Source organism: Nelumbo lutea, chromosome 8, assembly GCF_056320005.1.
Source record: "Nelumbo lutea isolate HS-2025 chromosome 8, American lotus-T2T, whole genome shotgun sequence".
NCBI lineage: Eukaryota > Viridiplantae > Streptophyta > Magnoliopsida > Proteales > Nelumbonaceae > Nelumbo > Nelumbo lutea.
This window is the reverse complement of record NC_142691.1, coordinates 41,025,005-41,049,111: the sequence shown is the minus strand read 5'-3', so window position 1 is coordinate 41,049,111 and position 24,107 is coordinate 41,025,005. Positions and strand designations below refer to the sequence as shown.

At 36.9% G+C, this 24,107-nt stretch overlaps 1 protein-coding gene across 6 annotated transcripts; it reads right to left on the bottom strand.

Moving 5' to 3' along the window:
- LOC148843898 (transducin family protein / WD-40 repeat family protein) lies at window positions 1-21,289 on the bottom strand. 6 transcript variants are annotated; one of them, XM_088958328.1, is made up of 14 exons: window positions 20,484-21,289; window positions 18,456-18,549; window positions 18,040-18,183; window positions 17,797-17,912; window positions 16,524-16,678; window positions 15,704-15,792; window positions 15,060-15,600; window positions 12,256-12,420; window positions 11,787-11,968; window positions 11,557-11,636; window positions 10,934-11,048; window positions 1,670-1,744; window positions 1,437-1,590; window positions 1-319 (listed from the first exon to the last, which is right to left on the bottom strand). In XM_088958328.1, coding segments are annotated over exons 1-13 (1,878 nt in total). In that variant the 5' UTR covers window positions 20,486-21,289; the 3' UTR covers window positions 1-319; window positions 1,437-1,470. The 6 variants fall into 6 exon arrangements, with proteins under 6 accessions (XP_088814454.1, XP_088814455.1, XP_088814457.1 ...); XM_088958329.1 differs by having other exon boundaries at window positions 10,934-11,045; XM_088958331.1 differs by having other exon boundaries at window positions 20,515-21,289.
- Between the last annotated feature and the right edge of the window lie 2,818 nt (window positions 21,290-24,107).

The following is a 24,107-nucleotide window of genomic DNA, read 5'->3' as shown; positions in this document are numbered from 1 at the left end:
TTAAAGCAACAACTAATGAAAGCATTTTCTCGCACATTTACACATTCACATAAATTACAAAAACTAACATTCAACTGATATCAATTTGTCCAAAAAAATTAAAAACAAAAAAAACAAAAACAAAAATATTTCCCACTTGGTGATCAGAGAATGGTACAAAAATATAAAAATAACATTTGTAGCCCAAGATAGGAAAGCTTGAATAACATTGATAGAAGATTGCCATAAGAAGTGAACCATACAGGTGAGGGAGCTGTAAAGTAGCCAAAGAAATGCTCTTCTCGGGCTCACTTGTGTGCAAAATGGCATAAATTTTGAGCTGCAAATGACAAATAACAGTTAGGAAAGTCCAACTAATACAACCATTTGCAGTCATAACATTTATAGATTTTAATCAGTGCAAAATTATACACGAGTTGGTGAAAGGCAAAAGAAGCCCCATAATATTGCATCAGTGACAAGCAAAATTCAAAGTCCATAGTGTACTTGACAATACAACACAAAAAAGAAACTCAAGGGAGAACCAGCCCTATAAATCAAGAACCTCTGCCTCTTCATAGAGACAGAGCACCTCTAATGGGTTAGAAGCAGTGCTGTAAAAGGCATAGGAGGCATACGCCTAGAGGCGTGCCTCCAGGCAAAGCGCCCCCAAAACGCCCAAAGGCATATCAAGGGCATTGACACCTCTGAGGTGTATGCATCATATGCCTTTTTCATGAGTGTGAGTGCCTCACACACCCCTCATATAAAAAGACAAAAAAAGAGAAAAAAAAAATGAAAGGAAAGGAATGGGGAAAAAAATAAAGAAAAGAAAAAAAAGAAAAGAGAAGGGAAGGGAAGGAAAAATGAGATCCTCCTTCCACTTCACCCTCTCCCTCATCCTTTTTCTTCCTCCTCATCCCCCTCCTTGTGTTTGGAGAGACCGGATCTGCTCCTACCATGCATTGGGAACATCCCCCATACTTATTATTCAAGGGAGATGTTCCCAATGCACAGTGGGTGTGCCTGTGAGGTGCCCATGTGTGAGGAGCAGATCCCTTTCCGTGTTCGGAAGGCTTATGCCTCTTACATTCTGAACTATGCCTCATGCCTCTAGGTAGTGGAATCCTCTCGTCACACCTCCATGTTTTAAAACATTTATTAGAACCATAATTTCAGTCATATAATCTCATCAGAAGTAGTTTCAGAAAAAAAAAAAACAAATAAACAAGTATATAATTGCAAACAATGCACAGATTAAAAACAAAACTTTTTATATTTTTTTGCCAAAGCAGCGCTGACCTGGAACACTTTACTGTTCTTAGCCCCTCACTTTAGTACTCTATTTCAAGAATAGTAAATAAATTACTCCTTTAAAAAAATCTCTGCACCTAATTTTATACATTTATCACTAATAACAATCAATACAAAAAAGGGAGGAAAATAAAGGTACTTACTTTGGCACGGAAACTGCTTTATACTTTTATGCTCTTAATTGTCCTCACTATCACTTTGTGATAATTCTTCCTCTTCCCCATACACAAATTCGTCTACATCATCATCATCATCATCCAACTGATGATCATTTGATATTGTTTGATCCTTGTCAATCTGTTAAATAGGAAAAAGGGTAGTATAACCAAAAACCTCACACTGAAAATATTCAACTTAATAAAGAGAAAAGGTTAACCTGTGCTGATATAAGCTGCAAACGGCCAGACAACTGTAACAAAGGTTGAACAGCTTTTCCTTTGAATTCTGTCATCTGGAAAAAGGAAAACATAATCTAAGCACAACCATCACTGCATGCTTATTAAATGAGAAACTGTTTTGAATATACTGCAAAGATATAATTAAAAAGAAAATGGAAGTCAAATATTAGGAAGAAATCACACCAGGGAACATATTTCTCATAATAGCGATTGGAAAGCTCCAGATAACTAGCAAGATAACAATTCCAACAGAAAAGGCAACTTAACAGCTATATTAAATTTCATGGCCAATAAAATTGTGAACCAAATAAAAGTAGGCAATGTCATTTGATAGAATGAAAGAAGACTGTAATATGAGCACTGGATCAAAATCCTATAAGAAGCTAACAGGTCCAATGGCATAGTTTCTAGTTCAGGGTTTTACTTTTACTTTTCAATACCCAAGTAGATTCTTGATTTGATTTCTAGAATTGTATAAGACCTACTCAGTAATTGGCAGGGTATAAGTAGGAGTTAGAAAGGAAAGTTGTCTGCACCCTATTGGACTTCTTATGGTTATGTAGCAGGACCATGCACAGTCTATGCAACTTTGTGTACATTATTGGCTAATAGGACTCCAACTTCCAAGGGATTAAACAGAGGTAAGTCCATTATTTCTATTACGACTGTGCAAGTCAGCCTCATATCTTCTTTGAATATTAATTATTTCCAAATCTAGTACACTTTCCATTATTTCTTCTAGAGATCCAATCTTTTTTTATCAATAACAAAAACTTTTATTAAAATTAAGAGAGAACAAATACAAGAAAGTAAGGGGAGGGGTAAACTCTCTTAACCCTCCTCAAAAACAAGTTCAGATTACAACAAAGCCCAAAATAAACTATCCCTTCTAAGTGCATTAGCAAAAGAATTAGCACAACTCTTCACCCATTGCAGCTTTATCTCCGTTTTTTATTTTTCTATCAATAACAGAAGTTTTCAGTAATCAGAAATACTCAATTACAAAGGTGTAGGGAGGAAAACTCTCTTAACTCCCCCCAAAAAGATACATTACAATGTAGCAAGTGCATCTACAAATGAATTGGCACATCTTTTGACCTATCGCACTCTCACCTCCATACCCCGAGTTACCCACATAAGTGTCTTCACTCATTTATTTATGCTCACAATCCATCACCTTCCATCCCTAACCAATTTATTACCACCTTAGAATCTCCCTCAATGATCAGCTTGCTAACACTTAGTTCCTTAGCTCTTTTCACACCTTCCATCAAAGCAATAATGCCCGCAATGAGCCCCCCGCCCCAATTGGGCCTGAGAACAATGCTATGATAAAACCTTCATTCATCCTGAAAACTCCACCAATGCCTGATGGACCATGGTTACCTTCACTGCTTCCATCAAAGTTTAGCTTAACAAATCTGCACAAGGTGGAGACCATAGAGGCTGAGCAACACTTTTGCTTGAAGCAGATGTCATTTCCTTCCAGTTGTTTAGCAATGTCTCTGTATGAATGTCCTTGAATATCTCCACTATTTTTACCCAGTGCACCACCCTAGATGTGATCACTTCTATGATTGGCTCTCTACTTGTCTCTTTTTTGGCAAAAATTCTTTGGCTTCTTTCCATCCAAACTGTCTAACAAACCACTGCCCTTATGCATCTCCACAATATTCTTCCCCTCTTTTTCGTCCAGCAATCAACAAAAGAGTCAAAGAGGCTTTGTAGAAGAAGCAAAGGAAGAAACCAATCCCAAATAGAAGAAGCAAATGGGCAGGAAATAAATAAGTCGTAACAAGATTCACCATTGGCTCCAAAAAGAGTACACCAGTTAGGAGACAATCACCAAAAAGGCCTCTTTCTTTGAAGTAGGTCACAAGTGTAAACTCTTTCCAAGAATATTTCCGAGCACAAAGCCCCAACCTTTGGTGGGACCAGCTTCCCCCATACTTCTTTAACAGGGAAAGAAAGCCCAGGACTGGAAGAAGGATGTGAAAGTGCTTTGAAGGAGGCACAAGTAAAGGATCCAAAAGAAGAAAGGGTCCAAATTCGAGAGTCCAACTTAGAGGGATCCAAGAGAACGTTTTGGAGAATTTGGATCAAAGCCAAGACATTGTCCATATTTGAGTCTCTGAAGCCCAATTTAGTTCAGGCCCTAGAGAAGAGGATAAAAAGGTGGAAATAGGCTCATTTTTGCAAGTAAAAAGAGAACACATCAAAGCAAACTGGTCTTTAAGAGGTGAATTCCCCACCCGCACATGTTCCCAAAATCTTACCAGATCCCCAGAACACAGGTTGTACCTAACAAAGGGTAAAAAGTTAGGATGGCATGAATAGAGCTTTCCAAGGATGGCATCATCCCATGGATGCTTATAATCACCGCTGTCAACAGTTTGTCCTTATCCCTCAGTAATCTCCACAACCATTTCCCTAACAGCACCGCATTCCTCTTCTGGATGTTCCCAAACCCTAATCCACCAGACTCCTTATATTTCCATCTCTTGGATCAGCCACTTAAACTTCTTTTCTGTCATTGGAAATTTTCCAGCAGATCCATTCTTTATTTTCTAGACCTTTCTTTGCTTCTTCCATTTTCCTTAAAGAAAGATCTGAAATAGTTTATCCCATCCATGCCCCAACCGCCTTATTACTCCTTAATTCTTAGATTTAAGAATCATCAATTACAACCATCAGTCATCAGTACTTAATTCTCCAGTCATTCAACCAAATTATTGTTTGCTGACAAAAACATGCCAATGTACACAAACACATAATCCTATTTCCAAAATGTCACCTAAACCTATTATTGTTTCCTTGGAAATAAATCCCAAGTATTTATCTTTTATTATCCCTAAACCCAGAATCCAATAACCACGTTTAGAAAAACAAATTTACGAGCTGGACCTTGAATGAGAGACCCAAGCTATGTCAGTGGATGAGATGGAACCACTGCTCAAATCAGGAATCATCAAACTCTAGATCTTGAACCTAAAAGTATACTGCTGACCAGGTCCAGAGTTTTGAACAATTTTGATCATCAGTTCCAAGTGAACAGAATAAGTCAATTTGTTCAATCCAGATTTCTGGGTCAGTTTTAAAACATAGAAACCAAGGTTTTAAAAGGCTAAAGGCGTAGTTGAGGCATAATGGCCCAAAAAGGTGAGGCATAAGCCTCAAAGTTTAAGAAAAAAAAATAATTGAAGTTTGTAAATTTTATGAAAATAACATATAATATACTAAATTAAAATGATAGAAGGTACACATATCAATAAAAAAGAAGTTTATAAGAAATAATTTTTGGCATTTAAGCATTAAATAAAATAATAACTAATCAGCTAATAATTATAAACATTTTATATTTCTTGTAAAAAAAAATTTAGAAAGGAAAGAACTTAGTTGATTTGATCTATGTAAATAATAATGATATTATTATTATTATTAAGAAAAAAATCAATTAGGAGAAGAAATGAGAAAAATAACAAACTTGAGACATTACATTTAGAACAATAAGAAAAATCTCACTTGATTTATCCAAAAGAAACTAAGAACTTGATTAGTCCTTTTTGCATTGGACTCTCTTAAAACACTAATAAAAACTAATAGACTTTTATTTGTCTTATTAGTTTTTCATTTTTACTTTTTTATTTGGAATATAATTATTGAAGTGCTTTTTTCTGTTTTAAATTATATATATATATATATATATATATATATATATGCATTAAATCACTAACTAATCATTGATAATTGAGGCTTACGCCTTTTTATGCCTTGAGGCTTGAGGCTTATGCATCATTCTGACAAAGGCTTAATCCTCACATCAAAGTTGTGAGGCTTAAGACTTGAAGCCAAACCTGTGTGCCTCGCCTCAAGGCATACCGCCTCACACATCAAGGCTTAAGCCTTTTAAAACAATGATAGAAACCCACATGGAAGTTTTGGTAACTGGCATAGTTAGCAACCTTTTGCCAGAACTGAGTCCTAAATTTAATTTTGTGGAAGCCGAGTTCAAGTCTGGGTTCTAAGAAGATTTGAGATTTTGTGAATTGTTTTGATCTTATTGATCTTCCTTTGCTGGGGACCCAATTTACTTGGACCAATAACCAAGAGTCCCCGGCGTTGGTCAAGTTAGATAGGTTTCTCATATCTCCAGATTGGGAGAATGCTTTTAGTCTAATAAAGCAAGTGGCCCTCCCAAGACCAGTTTCGGACCACTCTCCTATCCAGTTGGTGTGTGGTAAACAAATTCCAAAAAAAAAAACCTTTCAAGATGGAAAATATGTGGTTTGAAGAGGAGGGGTTGGTTCCTTTGTTGAGCTCTAAATGGATTGAACTCCAGCTAGAAGACACAAGTTCGTTCAAATTTGCAAAAAAATCAAAGCAGTTAAGGAAACCCTGAAGTCTTGGAAATTAGAGCTCCGTGGAGCCTTAGAATCAGAAAAAAAGGTGCCTTGAAGTGATCAAAGAGTTGGATGTGGCTGAGGAATCTGGTCCTCTAACAGGGGAAGATAGAAAGAGAATGATGGAAGCAAAGATGTCCATTGATAGGCTAGCTGTTAAAGATGAAATTAAGTGGAGGCTTTGCCAAGGTCAAATGGCTTAAGGAGGGGGACAGAAACTCCAGCTTATTCCATAAAATGGCAAATGCAATAATTAGATTCAATCAGCTTGAGAGGTTGGAGTTTGAGGAGCTAGTAGGAGAGGATGGGGCTGAGATGAAATTAATTGCCACCAAATACTTCTCAGAATTGTTCCAGGAAATTTGGGCTAGAAGACCATTTTCGATAGATCTTGAGTTTAGGAAGATTTCTGATTTTCAACAAAGAGAGTTGGAAGCCCCCTTTACTGGGGCTGAAATTTGGCATGTGATCAAGAATATGGAAGTTGATAAATCCCCAGGGCCGGATGGTCTTAGTAGTCTTTTCTATAAGAAGTGCTGAGAGGTGGTGAAAGAGGATTTAATGAAGGTATTTCAAGATTTCCATCAAAATGCAGCTCTGGAAAGAAGTCTAAACTCCACTTTCATCTCCTTAATTGCTAAAGTGGAAGAGGCAACTAACATTAAAGATTTTAGGCCCATCAGTTTCCTAAATAGTTTCTATAAAATTCTGGCAAAGGCTCTAGCAGAAAGATTGAAAACAATGCTGAGTTCTGTGATTGCAAAGAACCAACTTGCATTTGTGTCGGATAGACAGATGTTAGACAGTGTCCTGGTGGCAAATGAACTGATAGACTCGAGGAGAAGGGAGGGTAAAACAGGGCTGATTTTGTAAGTTGGATCTTGAAAAGGCCTACGACCATGTTAACTGGAAATGCTTGGATTTAGTCTTGGAAAAGATGAATTTTGGTCAGAAATGGAGGAAATGGATCAATGTTTGTGTTTCTTCCCCCGAATTTGCAGTGCTAGTTAATGGTGAATTGGCAGACTTCTTTAAAAGTTCTAGAGGCCTCAGACAAGGGGACACCCTTTCCCTTCTTTTGTTCATTTGTATAATGGAGATATTGTCTCTATTAGTTCACCGAGTTAGTGAAGAAGGCTTGTGGAAGGGATTTGGGTCAGCACCAGGAGGGGAAAAGGTTCAATTACTTCAGTTTGCAGATGACACATTGTGTTTTATTGATGCAGATCTAGATCAACTGGAGGTCATGCTTGGAGTGTTGAGTTGGTTTGAAGTGGTAACAGGTTTGTGGGTTAACTGGGCCAAGAGTAGAGTAATTCCAGTGGGGAAGGTTGAGAATCTTGAAATTCTAGCAGAAGCTCTTGCTTGTCAGATCAGGTATCTACCAACAGTGTATCTAGGGCTTCTTCCCTTGGGGGCTAAATGCTCTTCCTCTCTAATTTGGGAACCGGTGATGAAAAGATTAGAAAGGAAGATGGCATCCTGGAAAGCTAAATATCTCTCTTTGGGGGGTAGAATCACTTTATGAAAAGTTCTCTGTCTAACCTCCCCTCCCACTTCCTCTCTCTCTTCCCAATACCCACTAAAGTGGCGCAGAAATTAGAAAGGCTCCAAAGGGATATCCTATGGAAGGATCAGGAGGAGGAAAAGAAAATACACCTAGTCAGTTTGAAACAGGTGTTAACTCCAAAGAAAAGAAATGGCTTGGGGGTGAGAAGTCCGAAAACTTTTAACAGAGCTTTAATGGGAAAATGGAACTATATTTGCTAGAGAATGAACTAGTTGGTGGAGATCTTTAATTGCAGCCAAGTATGAAACAGATAGAGGGGACTAGTTAACCACCTTGAACCTTCCTTCCTTGGGTTGCTCTCTTTGGAAGAAAATTATGGAAATCTAACCTCTGCTCCAAAATGGCCTATCCCCTAAGTTGGGTTCAGGACTTCGTTTGAAGTTTTGGAAAGATAAGTGGTGCAATAATAGGTCCTTTGAAGAGCTGTTCCCTCAACTGTTCCAACTTGCAGAGAATCAAGATGCAATGTTGGCAGATTGTTGTGAGTTGATTGGGAATAGTCTTGCCTGGAGTCCTGCTTTCAGAAGACCTTTCCAAGATTGGGAAGTGGGCCAAGTGGTGGATCTGTTAGACTTGCTTTCTAGTCAGATTTTGAACCCCTTGGAAGAAGACAAATGGATCTGGAAGTGGAATGCAGATGGAATTTTCACTGTGAATTCTTTTGCCAGAAGATTATCTTGTGGACTCAGATTCCTCCTCTCAAAGTGAATGCTCTGCTGTGGGTGATAATGTTGGATAAAAACCTAACTAAACAGAATTTGGCAAAAAGAAGAATTCTGATTCAGAACATGCTTTGTGAGCTGTGTGGTCAAGCAAAGGAGGACAACGATCATCTCTTCATCCATTGCCCTTTTGTCGCAGGATTATGGAATCATTTCCTCTCTTCTGAAGGTATTTCCTGGGTCATGCCAAAGCAGGTATCAAATCTGTTAAGGAGTTGGGATATGATAGGTCTTTCTAAGCTGGCTAGAAGTGTGTGGTGGGCTATCCCTGCAGCTGTGATCAGCTCTATATGGGCGGAGAGAAACAGAAGAATCTTTCAAAATAAAGGAGGTGGACTGTCTTGGGTCATGCAGTGGGAAAATTAGTGTCTTGGACTGCAGGCGTGAAAGGCTTCCATCCTAGGGTCTTGGGGACTCAGTTAACGTCTATTAGTATGTTTGAGTTGTAATGTAAGCTGAGAGTCTTTCTCAGCCTTTGCTCCTTTGGGCCTTCTTTGTATGGTTCTGTTTTCACTCAATAAATTTACCTTACCTTAAAAACAAAAGTCTGAGTTCTGGATAAATTAAAAGGTTCTTTTACAGTTATCCTTTGAGGAGAAAGGATAGTAACTAAAGCAACTTATAAGTTTGTTTGGGGCTTCTTCAATTAATAAATAAAGGTTTTGGGTGGAAGTGAACATAAAATTTAAGGTTTTCGATGAGCACACTATAGATCTTTCAAGAAAGAAATACAGAAAACAAATTCAGAGATAAATTTTATCATTACAAAGAAAATCAACTGAATATAGAGGTTGAGGGACATAACTTGGATAAAATAAATGGAGTTCATCCCAACCATATATAAAGGTTGAGGGGATAACTTGGATAAAAATAAATGGGGTTGAACCACCCCAGTCATCTCCAACTATCAGATCCACACCAAGAATAGATGAGACCCTAGAGGAGTTATACCATTTAAGAACTAAACAAACATTATAATTTGACTACATCAAGAGAAGGGAATTTATTCTGGTAGAGATACAGCTCACAACTTCCCATAGATCTCTTTTCCTGCCTCTGAAATGTCAATTGTGAGATGATCAGGGGTTTGGGGAGTTTAGAGGTGGAATAGCCCTTGTTGTGTAGTTGATTTGCTCTGAATTGTAAGCTCTTTACTTCCAATCATTAATAAAATCTTCATTATCAATAAAAAATTCGAAATCAGATGACCAAAAAGTTCAAGGAAAGGCCTACTGACACCTATTAGTTAGTTGAGAGATAAAGCTTCAAATACACTTAGTAAATTTAGATCTGAATGGTATTACAAATCTATGCTGCCAGAAAGGTATGATACGCAGTGCTTTAAAAGCACAAGGGGCTTTTGTGCCTGAGGCCCAAGGCGCAAGGGAAGTCACATGCCTTTTTGAAGCAAAGTACAAAAACGCAAGAAAGAAAACTGTTAAAAAATAAAAATTGCAAAAAAAGTAAAAAATGTTAAACAGAATACTAATTAAAAATATACTTAAATTTTAAAATATATGTTTAAAAAAACTTATTATCTCAAATCAAAATATATAAACATAACATGTAAAACATATTTAAAATGAAAATTTAAAAATAAAATCAAGCATACAATATAAAACATATTCAAGCATGTAAAGCTCTCAACCTCTTTATTTTTTTCCCAATTCCATTATTCCAAATACTTAATGTGATATTAAACATTATTTATTCCAAGTTCTACAAGCCAGCTTTGTACCAAGTCCCTTGAGGCAAGCCCAAACAAGTTCATATTCTTAAGACTCTGGGCTAAAGCACAAGGCACATACCTTATGAAAGTGTTGTGTCTGGGACCTAAGCATGGCGAATACCCTAAAATGTGCCTCACCTGTGTGCCTAGATGCACCTCAGGTGCATGTTTTAAATCACTGATGATACCATATGAGCTTTGGTCGATCAAAACTCTCCGTGAATTTTAATCAATACCACCTGATTGGTTAATTTATGATATTGGTTGATTGTTACAAGTTTTTCTGGTATCATAGTTGACCCCTTTAACTACATATTTATAATTTTTAATCAGCTAAATTTTTATTTTGGGTTATCTATGTAAGCATAACAATGGAACAGAGAATGTCATTACTAGATTACAAGTCTTGTCAAGTTTCTAAGATTTGGGGTGATTATGGAATCCTAGAAATATTGAAGGTAGGTCCAATATCTCTTGCAATTTACAGGTAGTCAAGCAAAAGAGCCAAAAAGATCAGGTCATAGCTTTCAGTCTTAGAAGGAAGGAGGCAATCTCTGCACATTGCAGAATCTTTCTCAAACACAAGCCTTAAATTTTTTTTCCATTTTCTTTCCTTTATTCTTAAAGCCTTAAACAAGCCTTAGGCTTGTTCTTATTGTATTTAAACAACTCTATTACCAAAATTCTCATCTATTTCAAGTTTTCAACTTATCACAGGGATAGAACTAGCATACGAAAGAAATAGAGATAACGCTTATATGAATATCAATTTCATACACAAATTAGTAGGTGGAAATAACTTCAAAAGAACAAACATTTACCTTGTACAAGAAATCAAGCAACTGATTTGACGGTTCTTGAGACATGACATAGTGACCATAATTCACTAATATACTATAAATCCATGGAAGAACATACTTTCCAATGCCAGACCTGCTGAAGATGTTTACAGTTTAACCATAATGTCCAGAGATTGATGTTCAACATAATTTATAAGATGTGATATGACTCACTGCGATACCACCATGTAAAAAAGAATGACAGAAAAGTAACCATTTGATCAACTTCCAAGTATTAATAATAAAAGGGATGTTTGATAACAGCTGAATATGCTGAACTGAAAAGCTTATGGATTTGTTTTTTAGTGAATAAATTTTCAAGGAGGTTGTGAGCCCCTTAAATGGTGAAACTGAACTTCGGTAGATCACTATACCCTTGAAAATTTTATTACTTATTATTTTAACAACTAAAATGCAAAGTCTCAGTTCAACAACTTCTGCTGTTGTCAAACAGCCCCTAAGAACTACTTGTCCTTGCCTGAAACAAGAAAAAAAAAACTCTACATTCATAACTTGTTGACAAATATAAATAAGTTGTATGATCGGTGTATAAAGTTCAGTATGTTGGAAATCCTATATGTTCCAAGAAAAAGAAATTAATAAACCTTGATTTCCACATGGCCACCAGGCTTGTCAGCAACTTGTATGCATCAGGAGGTGTCATGGACAAAACGGTTGCCTTAATCTGGTGAAGAAGAAGATATAATCAGCAATGGATACTGAATCAAACCAATTGAACTTGGTCATTGGAAATTAAAATATAGTTATCAAGAAATGCAAAAAGAAATCATGACTTCCAAACTATTCATTGTCCTATTCATTTTAATACATAAACCTTCTTTTGTGGGATTTTGGCTTCCAAGTAAGCATCACTGAACATAGTAAAATTTAGACTTGAATTAATCTGCGGAAAACTTTCTCTAGTAACATCAGCTTCATTTGTAAGAATTCCTAATGACCTAAGGCGGTCCTCAATACATATTGTAACGGTATCTGCTGCAACTTTTTCCTTCTCAACTGCATAAACCAAAACAATAAGCAGATAAATCAACAAAAACGAATAAATAATACATCAAAAAATACATAATGTTATACCAATGGAAAATAAATTCTATGCAATCCTAGAGAAAATACGGTGAAAATGCCATAAGTACAACTTGTCAAAAAAATGTCACAAGTAAATTCTTAACTACTAGTTGCAAAGACAATAAAGCTAAAATGAAAGATTTCAGCAATACCCATCAATCAAGATTTGTAATGATGAAAATAACATGTGCCTTCTGTTCTAGTTATGGTAAGCTTACCATTGTTATCCACAGGGTTAACTTCTTTCTTATTACTGTCTAAATCAACAGCGGTTTCAGCATCTATGCTAGAGCGTCGGTGCTTTCTCTTTTTATCATGAAAGTCATAAATCCTTGGAATTGGAATTAATGCATCTTCTGCATTCGAGCGGTCTAAAGCAGTGACTGCAAAAACAAGACAAGTAATCAGTGATTCATAAAGATCGTGAGATAGAAGCTTACATATTCAAATTTACAAAATTTGCATCCAAGGGTATTTAAGTATGAGACCAAAACCAAAACCACAAGAATATCATCCCTACTAGAGAGAGGAGAGAGAGAGAGAGAGAGAGAGTCATTGGGTCGGTCCAGGTCAAGGTGGACAATAGGGGTGCAACTTGAACAGGCCCAACCTGAGCTTTTGCATGGATTGGCCTGAGTTTTTGGGCTGCAGGTTGGGCCTGGGTCAGAAAACTCAGGCCTGACCTTAACTTGTGTTGGGCTTGGGTTGAGGTCTCAGGTATAGCCTGAGCCCAATCCAACCCAGGCCCAACCCAACCCAAGCCCATCTGAACAAATACATACATATGTATTATGTTTATATTAAACATCTTTTGTTTCTAATCATATATACATCTATACATGTATAAAATATGTATATGTGCATTTGTAAATGAAATTTTTACATGTTTTCAATCAAATCTACTCTTAATTTTATTTATTTATTTATTTATTTGATGTGGAGGACCATCCCTGCTGCTGTCTTGTGGTCCATTTGGGCAGAAAGGAATAGTAAAATTTTCTGTAATAGAGCTAAAAGTCCTGATGATGTAATTCAGAGAGTAGTGGGCAAGTTGATTTCTTGGGTTTCTATTTCTGAGGCTGTTTTCATACTGCCTTCCTGGGACTGATTTCAGTTTGTATTTGAGTTTGGTTTGAATAAAATTACATTACCTTTTCCAAAAAAAAATCTACTCTTAAATTGGGCCATAAATCCCAATAAAAGGTGGCTACATAGTTGTCAAGGTGACGACTAGGCAACTAGGTGCTTTTCAAAGAATGCCTCACCCAAATGCCAACTACGTTAGGTGCATGCTTAGTGGGCTGAAGCAAATATATACTATATAAATATCTATTAAATAAAAAATATAAAATATATACTATTTTATTGGTTGTTTTAGTTTTTATAATAGAACCTATTGCAAGTTATCATACTTTTGTTTTGAGGAAAGTAAAAGGGTTTCACATTGACAATAAAATTGAAGTATCGAACTAAGGAAGATGAGAGAACAACAGCTTCCATCGTTCCCACACAGTCCTCTAAAGTTAAGGTTCGTTTTGTTCTCTGTTTCCTGTTTTAAAACAGTGGTTACGCCCCATTTTCTCCTCTTCCTTTTTGAATCTTTTCCCCAATTTTTTTAATCATTTTATTGGACTAAAACAGGGGCTCCACCTCCTTTTGTTCTTAAATTTTTTTCTCATTATTGGTGTCTGAAACAGGGGCTCCACCCCTCCTTTTATTCTTCATATTCTTCTTTTATTTTAGTATTTTTTTCACCAGCTTTTCTGGGTCTAGAGCAGGGGCTGCGCCCCCTTCTTTTGTTCTTAATTTCTTCAATTTTTTTAGCTTTTTTTGTTCTCATCATTGGTTTCTGAAACAGGAGCTCCATCCCTTCTTTTCTTCTTCATATTTCTTCTTTAGTTTTAATATTTTTTCACGAGATTTTCTGGGTCTAGAAAAGGGGCTCCGCCCCCTACTTTTCTTTTTCATTTTCTTCTTTTATTTTAGTATTTATTCCCTATGTATTGTTGATCTAAAATAGGGGCTCTGCCCCCTTCAGTTCTTTCAAGTTCTAACTTTTAACTTGTAAGTTGCAAATCTAATATATTGTTTTGCCTACTTGAAGCAACACTGCAAGTAATACAAGCACAAAAGTAAGTGCAGAATACATAAAACCAATAAAAACTAGTTCAAAGGGGGTAGTAATCCATCAGCAAGCTTTAGTTTTAAATTCCATCGCCTAGGTGAGGTCTAGGTGCCCACCTAGGCGCCCTAGGTTCCTGGGCGCCCCATGGTCGCCTAGCCTTGCCTTGGTGCCTTGAAAACTATGGATGGCTATGTAAATCCATAACCAGATCTTAAAATATTATGACCCCTATGCTGTCCTACATCAGTTAGGATCTGTCATTTCTTCCCAACCCATTAACAAAGTAATACACAGTTCATAGTCAAGCAGGTTCTGGACCCACATTATTCAATAGTTCCAAAATAAAGGAAATCCTGGCTGAAAAGCCATCCCAGAATAACATTCAGATTTTTGCAACATCTGATTTATGGCATTACTTAGGAAGGTTAGATATAATTTGGGAAATAGTCCACAAGACTATAGAACTTAGATGGTTAATAGTTGATATCATCATCCAACTAGGATTATTTAACTAGGACTTCTTATGAGCTGCTATACAGGATTGCAGGAGGGGTGGACTGGATCCGAACTTAGCTTTTGGCATTTTTTACACAAAGTGAGTCTATGACATAAACCTGTACTCTCATGTTTATCAACCCAAAGTTTTACCATTGCACCAAAAAATGACCCTTAACAAGGATTTCTTATGCCTGGGATCCAAAAAAAGGGGGTGAAGAAATCCTGGGACCCAAAAAAATGGATGAAGAGTCAGGAGAAATTCTCAAGACAGTATTAGATGAATATTTTGCAACTACTCCTAATCAGATTGCACAAAGCATTGCCGTTCAAGTGTTTTACTTTCAAATTTGTCAGAAGAAACACATTCAAAAATGGCCATAAATAGCTGTGAGGACTTACCTCCAATTTGTAAATCCTGCCTTTTCTTAGATTTGTTGGACTGACCCATTGGCAGAAGAACTACATCTTGATAACTACTCAACTTTATGTCTACACCATGCTGCACTAAGATTTTCTCAAATGATGGCTTTACTAGTGAACCACAGGCAACCAATATCTGTGCAGTGGCAGGTTTCACAGGGCATTGTAATTTGGCAGCAAATATTGCATGTAAAGAATCATTCTTTGTAATCTGAGCCTCACTTGATAATGAGATTATCGTGGGTTTGGTATTGCCTAATTCCTCAATATTTTTCTCATACCAAAAATGGCACAGACCAGTTTCCGTAACAGCCAGAATATAGAGACCAACATCGTCTGTACTTTCATTTTCCCTGCACTTGCAATCAAGAAAAACAGCAGGATGGTCCATTGCAAGTACACAGCTGGCAGACTTTTTTTTGCTTCCACCTAATCTCCATACTGCAAGATATCTCTCACCAACAGCAGAAGAGAGGATGTACTTCCCATCTTCACTGAAGATCATACAACGAACAGCCCCCTATTCAGCAGAAGATAACTTGCTTAAATTGACAAGGAACAGGTAGTGAAAGAAATTTTGAAGCAAGGAACAAAAGATTAAATAGCAACTGCTTTACACTCACAGGATGGCCAGAAAATTTGTGTATTTTATTATTATCTGAGCAATTGAAAATCTTCAACTGACCAACTGCAGTTGCTAGCGTTTTTCCATCTGGTAAGAGTGAATAACCATCATGAGTGGCACAAGCATCTAAATACTAACCAAAAAGTGTCAAATAAACAAAGGGGTTGTTCACCAATATGCATGACTTTGTTTTTCAAAACAGAAACACATGGAAGTTGTTTTTGTTTCAAAAAGCAAAGTCATGCATATTGGCAAACAGCCCCAAAACATACTCTTATAAACTAAAAGAGTGTCTGATAGAAGCATTAACAAAGCAAAGCAACATGTATTGGATTTGGTCAAAGAACATGTAGTGGGTTTAGTAATTGATGAAAAAGCAGATTGCTTTAATAGGTGTTAGAGGTGTCCAATTAGACAAAATATCTGGCATAATTTTGATCCAATCTCAATTTCATCTTTCTATACCAAGTGCTTTGGGTATACTAACACACCAGACTCAATGCACTATTTGACCAAATAACTGATGGAGCACCCCATCTTCCCAGGTTTTATACCATTTTTAGACTGTGATTTTAAATTGGGACAGCTCTGGAAACATTGATACCTGATCTGCGAAAATTGTTGTTAGCATTAGAATGAAACCACTCAAAACAGAAAAGTTTCCTACTCCCACATCCTCTAAGTTCCATACTAGACAGCAATAGATGCATATAAAGCAACCCAAAAAATAAAAATAAAAAATAACATTTTATCCTGTACAACATTCACTTCCTTAATCAATAAAACATTGTTATATTGAACTCATCAAAAATATATACCTGGCGAGATGGCAATTGAGGAAATTGTCTTCGTAGAAGCCTTAAACTTCCTTAATAGGTTTCCTGTCATGCAATCAATTTGGCAAACCATACCATCAACTCCTGCAGTATATATACATAAAGCATGGGTGGAGAATGAAATGGCACTGACACCCCTGCTCATTATGAAGAAAAAGTGGTCACTGGTTAGAGAATGCATTTGGCTTTGTGATTATTCAAGCCACTTTACATTAGCATATAACAATTTAAGAAAGTAATGCACTTTAGGACTTAAATTGCAAGATAGAAGATTGCAAAAAAAAGCAAAAACAAAAGGCTTAAAACACAAATAAGTTCACCCTATTCATACTACCATGGATTTTCTTGTCTACTTGACAAAACTGTTAAGTAGAATTTGATGGTCTAATATGACATAAGGTACCCATGCATTGCAAAACGGAAACAATGGTATAATACTATAATAGCATGGTAACTTACTAGCTAACTCAAACATGGTCTAATACGATATACATGATTATGAAAAATCTGAATCTCAAAAGCATATAAAATTATTATGAAGTATGAATTTATCAATTATGAAGCATTTGTCCAGAAAAACAAGAAAGTGGATCTATTTAATTTGGTGCATTTCTGTGGACTCACGAGCAGAGGCTCATTTTATGGGATGTGCCTCACCTAAACCCAGGTGCAACTTATTGATATATTTTGATGAATTCACCTTGAATTTAAGGTTGAATAGGTATTTTATTGTATTGAAGGCTGAGCATATGATGTTCAGAGTTTAAACCAAGGCAACAAACTTCATGTTAATAACTCGATGCTCTAATTGAATGAGCTAATAGGCTTTTTTTCAAACAGTTTATTTTCTTTTTGATAGGAAATAGTTTATTCCTTTCAGAATATAGATTTTCATATTCTCGTATGTTAAGTTTTTGTTTTAGTTCTTTTTCCAAAAGTAGCACCTTATTCATTCAAAAGTTTGTACCTTGCACATTGGACTCTAGGAAAAACCCTTGCACTTTAGTTGCACTTCTCACTTTTAAAAGACTGACCATGCCACATCCAGAACTCAAATTTCAAGAAAGAACAAACTCTAGGGTCTAGGCAAAAGAACCTGACAGATAAGGCTAGTACCATGTCCAAGGTGATGGCAAGTAAAGTTAGTTAACCAGATAAACGATTGAATTGAGTTAAAAAATTGATGGAAAGTTAGGAAATTTTGCCTTACAAATGTGCATGCCAAGGAACAACAAACTCTTAACAAGACACTTACCCAGAATGGCAGTCACTAACCCTCCACTTCAATTGACCAGCAGATACATTCAATGCTAAAACATCACCACCACCTGTCCCCAAAACCAGCAATGACTGCGCAACTTCCTTTTTTCTCTGGCAATCATCAAGGAATAAGATCCCCAAAAGGTTAATCAAAATGACAAAGATATAGGTCAAACATTAAAAAGCATAAAAAAAAAAAACATCAGGCTTCTGAGTTGAGTCTATGCAGAAAGTGAACCTTTCTCTCTAATGATAACCATTTCATGCAGGTGTAGTCAATTGAAAGGTGCCCTTTTTCTGGCTTTGTATACAGATCCCCAGCATCAGTTGATGTAATGTCAGCAAACTCGGTCTGGAGCTGCCCCTTCAAAGTATCCCAAATCTGCAAAAAGGGGAAAAATTCCCTAACACATTCCATCCATCCTTACAAAATGAAATGCATAAAAATTAAAGAAAAAGGTATATTGGTGTTCTTCATAAAAACACAGTATCTATATGATGACGACTTTAACTTAATACTAATAAAATAAGGACCAATTCACAAACTGCTTCCCTAGGCAGTGAACCCAAAATCGTTCATTCACAAAGTGTAGTTCTTTCCTATAGTTCTAGTAGTTTTAATTTTAAACAATTCCTAGACTAGGCAAATAGTACCTTAATCCGACCATCTCCAGAACTAATAGCAAAGAAATCAAATGAAGGACTAAACGATGTCAAGAGGTCTCTGATATTTTGTGATTCCATATTCCTGCACGTATCAGAATTAGATGAAAAGTTAAAAACAGACAAAATTCATAAGTTACACATCGAAACCCAATGAGTACACCATTATACGCAATGTTTGGTCTCTCAAAAGAACCCAAAACAATCTAATATAAAAAGCCGAGATGGTTCCAGACCTCAAGGTATAGAACCTACCTATCTGCAAATAATAGGTGTGGATATTGAAATATAACTAAATGCTTACACGAGAAAATTCCGATTGTTTAGGAGGAAGTCAACGAAGTACTAAAAACTAGCCAAATACTGGAGAACAAAAACAAGCAACTGTTGAGGTCCAACCTCCAAACAAAACAACCATAAACCCTGTTTTCGACACAATACCTGAAATTTTACTTTCTTTGTTGCAGAAATTTGGAACACTGCACTTAGGGACCAGGATAATCAAACCGTAATAAACAGAAATTGTGAAGTTTAACAAGCCGAAAATGGCCAGAGTCATCTCTGAGGCTTAAAAGAATCCGGCACGAAAGCCACGAAACCTCCCATTTCAAAATTCGTACAAGTAAAACCCTAAACCCTTTGGTCCTAGAGAATGGATAGCATAGCAGTAGTCCTCTCGGGCCGGGTATGGATCAACTCGGGCCAGGTTGGATCTAGTTGAGGTCACAAATCAAGCCGAACCCAGGGGAAAGGTACCTCTACGGATCAACCCTAATTCATCTATTCATCTATGTCAGAAAAATAGCTCATTTGGGTTAGAAATGGAGTCGCCACCCATTAGATTAAGAAATGGAGGTGATGAGACCTTCGAGAATAATATCAAAATCATTTTGGTTCAATAATGACTCCAATAACCTAAGACATCAACTAATTAAGATTCGGATGGGAGAGAAAAGGTGTTAGGCACCCCTCTCCCGGGTCCAATAAGTGGAACCCACATGGTAATCTCAAACAAGCATAATGTCAAATACACAATTAATCAAGCAACACAATAATAAAAAATGCAAACCCCAAGAGCATGCCAACACAAAAATGTAAATTCTACCCATTTTATTTTTATTATTTTATTATTATTTTCATTTATTTATTATTATTTTTTATTAAAAATTTTATGAGTTTTTAATCTTTTTATTTGTTCCTTTTTTATTATTATATCTTCATTTCTTCTCTTTTTTATTTTATCAATTATACATACTTTTTTTGTTATTTCTTGCGGGACCCTATTTCCATCTATATTTATTCCTTTATTATCCATTGGATTCTACCATTTATTTATCATATTCTATGCTGAAATTCTACTACTACATATTTTTACTACTTTTCTCCTCTTCTCTTATTTTTTTGTCATTATTCCAATTTTTTTCCTGCCCTTATTACCCCTGTCCTACCTTACACTCTGCCAACATCCCATCTATTAAACCAACCTCCCGACCCTGTCACCTGAAGAGATTAGCTCAGTTCTTCTGCTTTTTCCTGACAATTACTCTTTTTTCCCTCTTTTATTTTCTTTTATGTAATTTTTATTAATTTTATTCATGTGAAACACTTGTGGCTTGAAATCTCACACCTCTGCAACTAAGGTTCAAAATATAGATACGCCGGTAAAGACATATCAGGCGAATTGATACCGCTTTTTATTGTACAGGCAGATACATATCCATATTTTGAACCTTACCTGTAACCCTCTTAGACTTGGATCAAAATAAGGAAAAGATTCATCCACTACATTCTAGGAAGTTAAATCAAAGGATTCGAGGAAGTTGACATCAGAATAACGGTAAAATCATACGCAGTCCCATAAAACAGTAGATATGATAAGCACTAAATGGACAGTTAATCAAGATAAACACCATGCGTGGACAGGTCAAACGGATAATACTAAACACGGAAAATTTTCGTTGGAAATGAACAAAGAAATAGTTGAGCAATAAACTGTAGGAACTGGGATTTTGGCCGAACATAATCGATGCAGCAAAGGAAGGATTCAGACGTTTTCCTTTTTGCTAATTTTCTGATTGCTTGTCTTCGGATAGAAAGAGTTGTGTTGGGGAGTGGTCAAGCGATTCAAAAGGGGAAAAACAAGCTTCCACTTGTGAGCTTTTCGGTCCTACTGATGAATCCCCGGTGACTGCAGTAACTTGCTTCGTTAAAATGGCGAAATGTGCCAAAAATAGAGGCTCCGACCGCTGAGGATGTTTGACCTCAATTCAGTCGGCGTAACAGGGGAGATCAGGATTTGTCTCAGCTTCCAGATGCTCTTCTTCAAATGAAAACGGTGAATGGTCACGTAGAATTTGTTGGGGGGAAGAACGAATTTCAGGGCTCTATTTCACTAAGAATGTAGATTAGGATTATACTGTGGTTAACAAAGACGCAACTCGCCGCTGCAGCAATTCTTTCACTCTTGCCTGTGGGAATGACGAACGAGAAACTACTGATCGGAGAGGGAGGTGGAGGGGAAGCAGGAGGGATAAGAAAAGGTAAGTAAAAAATGAAGAAATGGAGAGAAACCAGAGGATAGGAGGTTTGGTCTGCCACTACCCTGTTCGTCCAAATGTAGGAGACGATGAATAGTGATTTTCTCCTCCTTCTGACTCGATTGAAAGAGGGACAGGAGACGATGGGGATGGAGAGAGAGAAAGATCAGGGAAGGGACAACTATCGAGATGGACGGAGGTGAAGGGGATTGTTGTCGCCGTCGTTTAGATGTCGCACCTCGCAAGGTTGGAGAAGGTGAACAATGAGGATTTCGAATTCGGACCCCCTCGAATGAACGAAAATGAGGTTTAAGTATTAGGTTAAAATGGCTTTTTTGTAATTTTCAGGGTCCCTGTGGCAATTTAGTAATTTTGGCAAATTGGATAAAAATGGTCGAAGGGGGCTGAACCGCGGTTTTGGTTTAATGTGGGAGAGTTTGGGTCAATTGCCTAAGGGTTGAGGTGGGTCTGACCGCAAAGAGGGGGTTTTGCACATGTGGGCCAACGGGATTGGCTGAAATAGAAGCATTCTAGATGGATGAGTAAAATGGGGTATTTTGGATTGAAATTTGGTAGGGTGAAGTTTTTGGACATTTTGAGCTAATTGGTAAGGTCATATTAGGCCAGTTAGTTCCGGATCATGAGGATTTGGAAAGGGATCAATTCGGTTAATCTAGAGTCTCAAAATGGAATCTTTGCATGATCAAGGAACAAACAAAGGTGTTTTGAGCTAAAATTTTATAGGTGGGTATTTACAGGTGTCTGGGATTTAATGGTTATGTCTTATTGGTCTAGGGAGGTCCAAATCGTGGGAATTTGGGTTAGTGGGATGTTCCAGAACAAAATCTTGGTTTGATGGCGGAGTAATAGGGGAAACTAGGGTTGAAACTTTATGGACAGGTGTTTTGGTGTATCCGAAGTTTAATGGTGTGGTTAGATTGGTTCAGATGTGCTTGAATCAAGGGGATTTGGGTTGTAGGTGTTTTGAGAAATGGGACTAGAGAGGTTATCATCCTGTACTCTGTCTCATTAGGTGTTGGGAATTCTTTTGAAGGCAGAATTGCTAGCTGTCATTCAAGGGGTCCTCCTTGTAAAAGAGTTGGATGTGGAGCAATTGATGATAGAATGGGACTTTAGGGTAGTGGTGGAGTGGTAAAATAATCCAGAGAACATCGTGTGGGGTTATAAGAATGAGTTAAAGAAATATAGATGGTTGACAAGGAATATGTCTACTACTGTAAAGTGGGTGAAGAGATCAACTAATGCTTTTGCTGATAGCTTGGCAAAATAGGGCACAATTGTAATTATGTATTTGTAATCATGCACCTTTGGCTTTAGTTTTTGTGTTTTAATTATTTGTGTGGTAATATATTTGGTGAGGTGGCATCTTGCACCTTCCCAAGGGACTGATTATTGTGAGCATCAAGAAAATGGCTCACTTGGACTGGAATCGAAGCCACCACCCATCAATTTAAGAAATGGAGGTGATGGGACCTCTAGAAATAATTTTCAAAATCATTTTTCATTTTAGTAGTGACTCCAAAGCCCGTGGCATTGGCTAACTAATCTGAATAAGAGTCAGATAGGAGAGGGAAAGGGTTATGCACCCCTCTACAGGGTCCAATAGGTGGGGCCCACATGGTAACAATAGCCTTCCGTAAGAAGTAAAGAAAAACTACTTAAATAAATGATATCTAATTAAATAAAGGTCACTAAATGACAAAAGAAGATTAAGCAAACAAAGATGCTCCAAATGATAAGCACATGCGTATTTTTCTTCTTTTCATTAATTTGAAACTATCATTATTATTATTATTATTAGCATTTGGGTAAATTATAAAGACCCCCTGTACTATAGGGTTTGTGACAAAGACCCCTTTGTCCTTTGCTTTGTGACAAAGACCCCCCGTACTATGACCATGAAACAAAGACCCCCCTTGACTGTTAAGTCAGATAACGGAATGCATTAAATTACCAAAATACCTCACTAAATAATTTTTTTTTGCCTTTTTCTCTTAAAACCTATTTAACCTATTGTTTTCCCTTTCTTTCGTTCCCTCTATAAATTTATTGGCGCGAGATACAGATTTCTATAAATAAATCACTACCTCCGATTGACTCAAGGTGATTTTCCTACAATCTGAGACAGAAACCGGTGAGCAAAGATGTCGTTGAAGCAGGATTGTGGTCACCACCACCATCACAGGTGGAAGAAGCTATTTTCCCAGCAAGTATTCGTCATTATAGTTTTGTTGCTGATGGTCATGATTCATGGACTAACCTTGGACTAGTTATACACTAAATCCTCTAGGCCATCAATTACTTCATGCCATTGGTTCATTGTAATTTTGTTGCTGATGGTCATGAAAATGCAGATAGAAAACCTGCAAAATAGATTTACATGTGAAAAGATCAATTTAAAGTAAATGGGCGGATGATGGAATGAAATACATTCTTCACACTTGATACAAGTTCTAGTTGATCTCTAAGCCTGTAAGTGTGAAGATGTGAACATAAGAAATATAAAATTACAGGATTTGAAAGATCCAGGTCAATCATCTTACAGGTAGTAATTAGCCAAATTAGTACAACGGAATCTGATCACCAAAAATAAAAGAAAGTAGTTCTCATGGTCCAAAGGTTTGAACTTTGAAAAATAAAGTGCAGTAATTGGAGCACCTTTTGCAATTCCTAGGAAATTACTTCTGATAATGGATCAACTTCATCTAATTAATGAAGATATGATCTTGGGTCCATAGTTCTGTGGAACATTTAGAAGTGTCGAAATGACCATTACTTCAATCACAAGGTTTTCAGCCCAACCACCGTCTTATTACAAGCTAATTCCTATTATACCACACTTTGTGCTGCTCCACACCTTCCCATTACTCATTCTGGACACCAAGATAGTCACTCTAGACACCAAGAACAGTGTTGTAGACCACCTCACGGTATGATCAAACTAAATGTAGACGGGGCATTTGGAACTCTCAAATCTGGTGTTGGATTACTCATTAGAAATAGATGCAGCACGATCTGGGCATTCCTAGTTGACTGAAACTTGGCTCCTAGTTGTGATAGAAAGCGCCTGAAATGAAGAGGAACG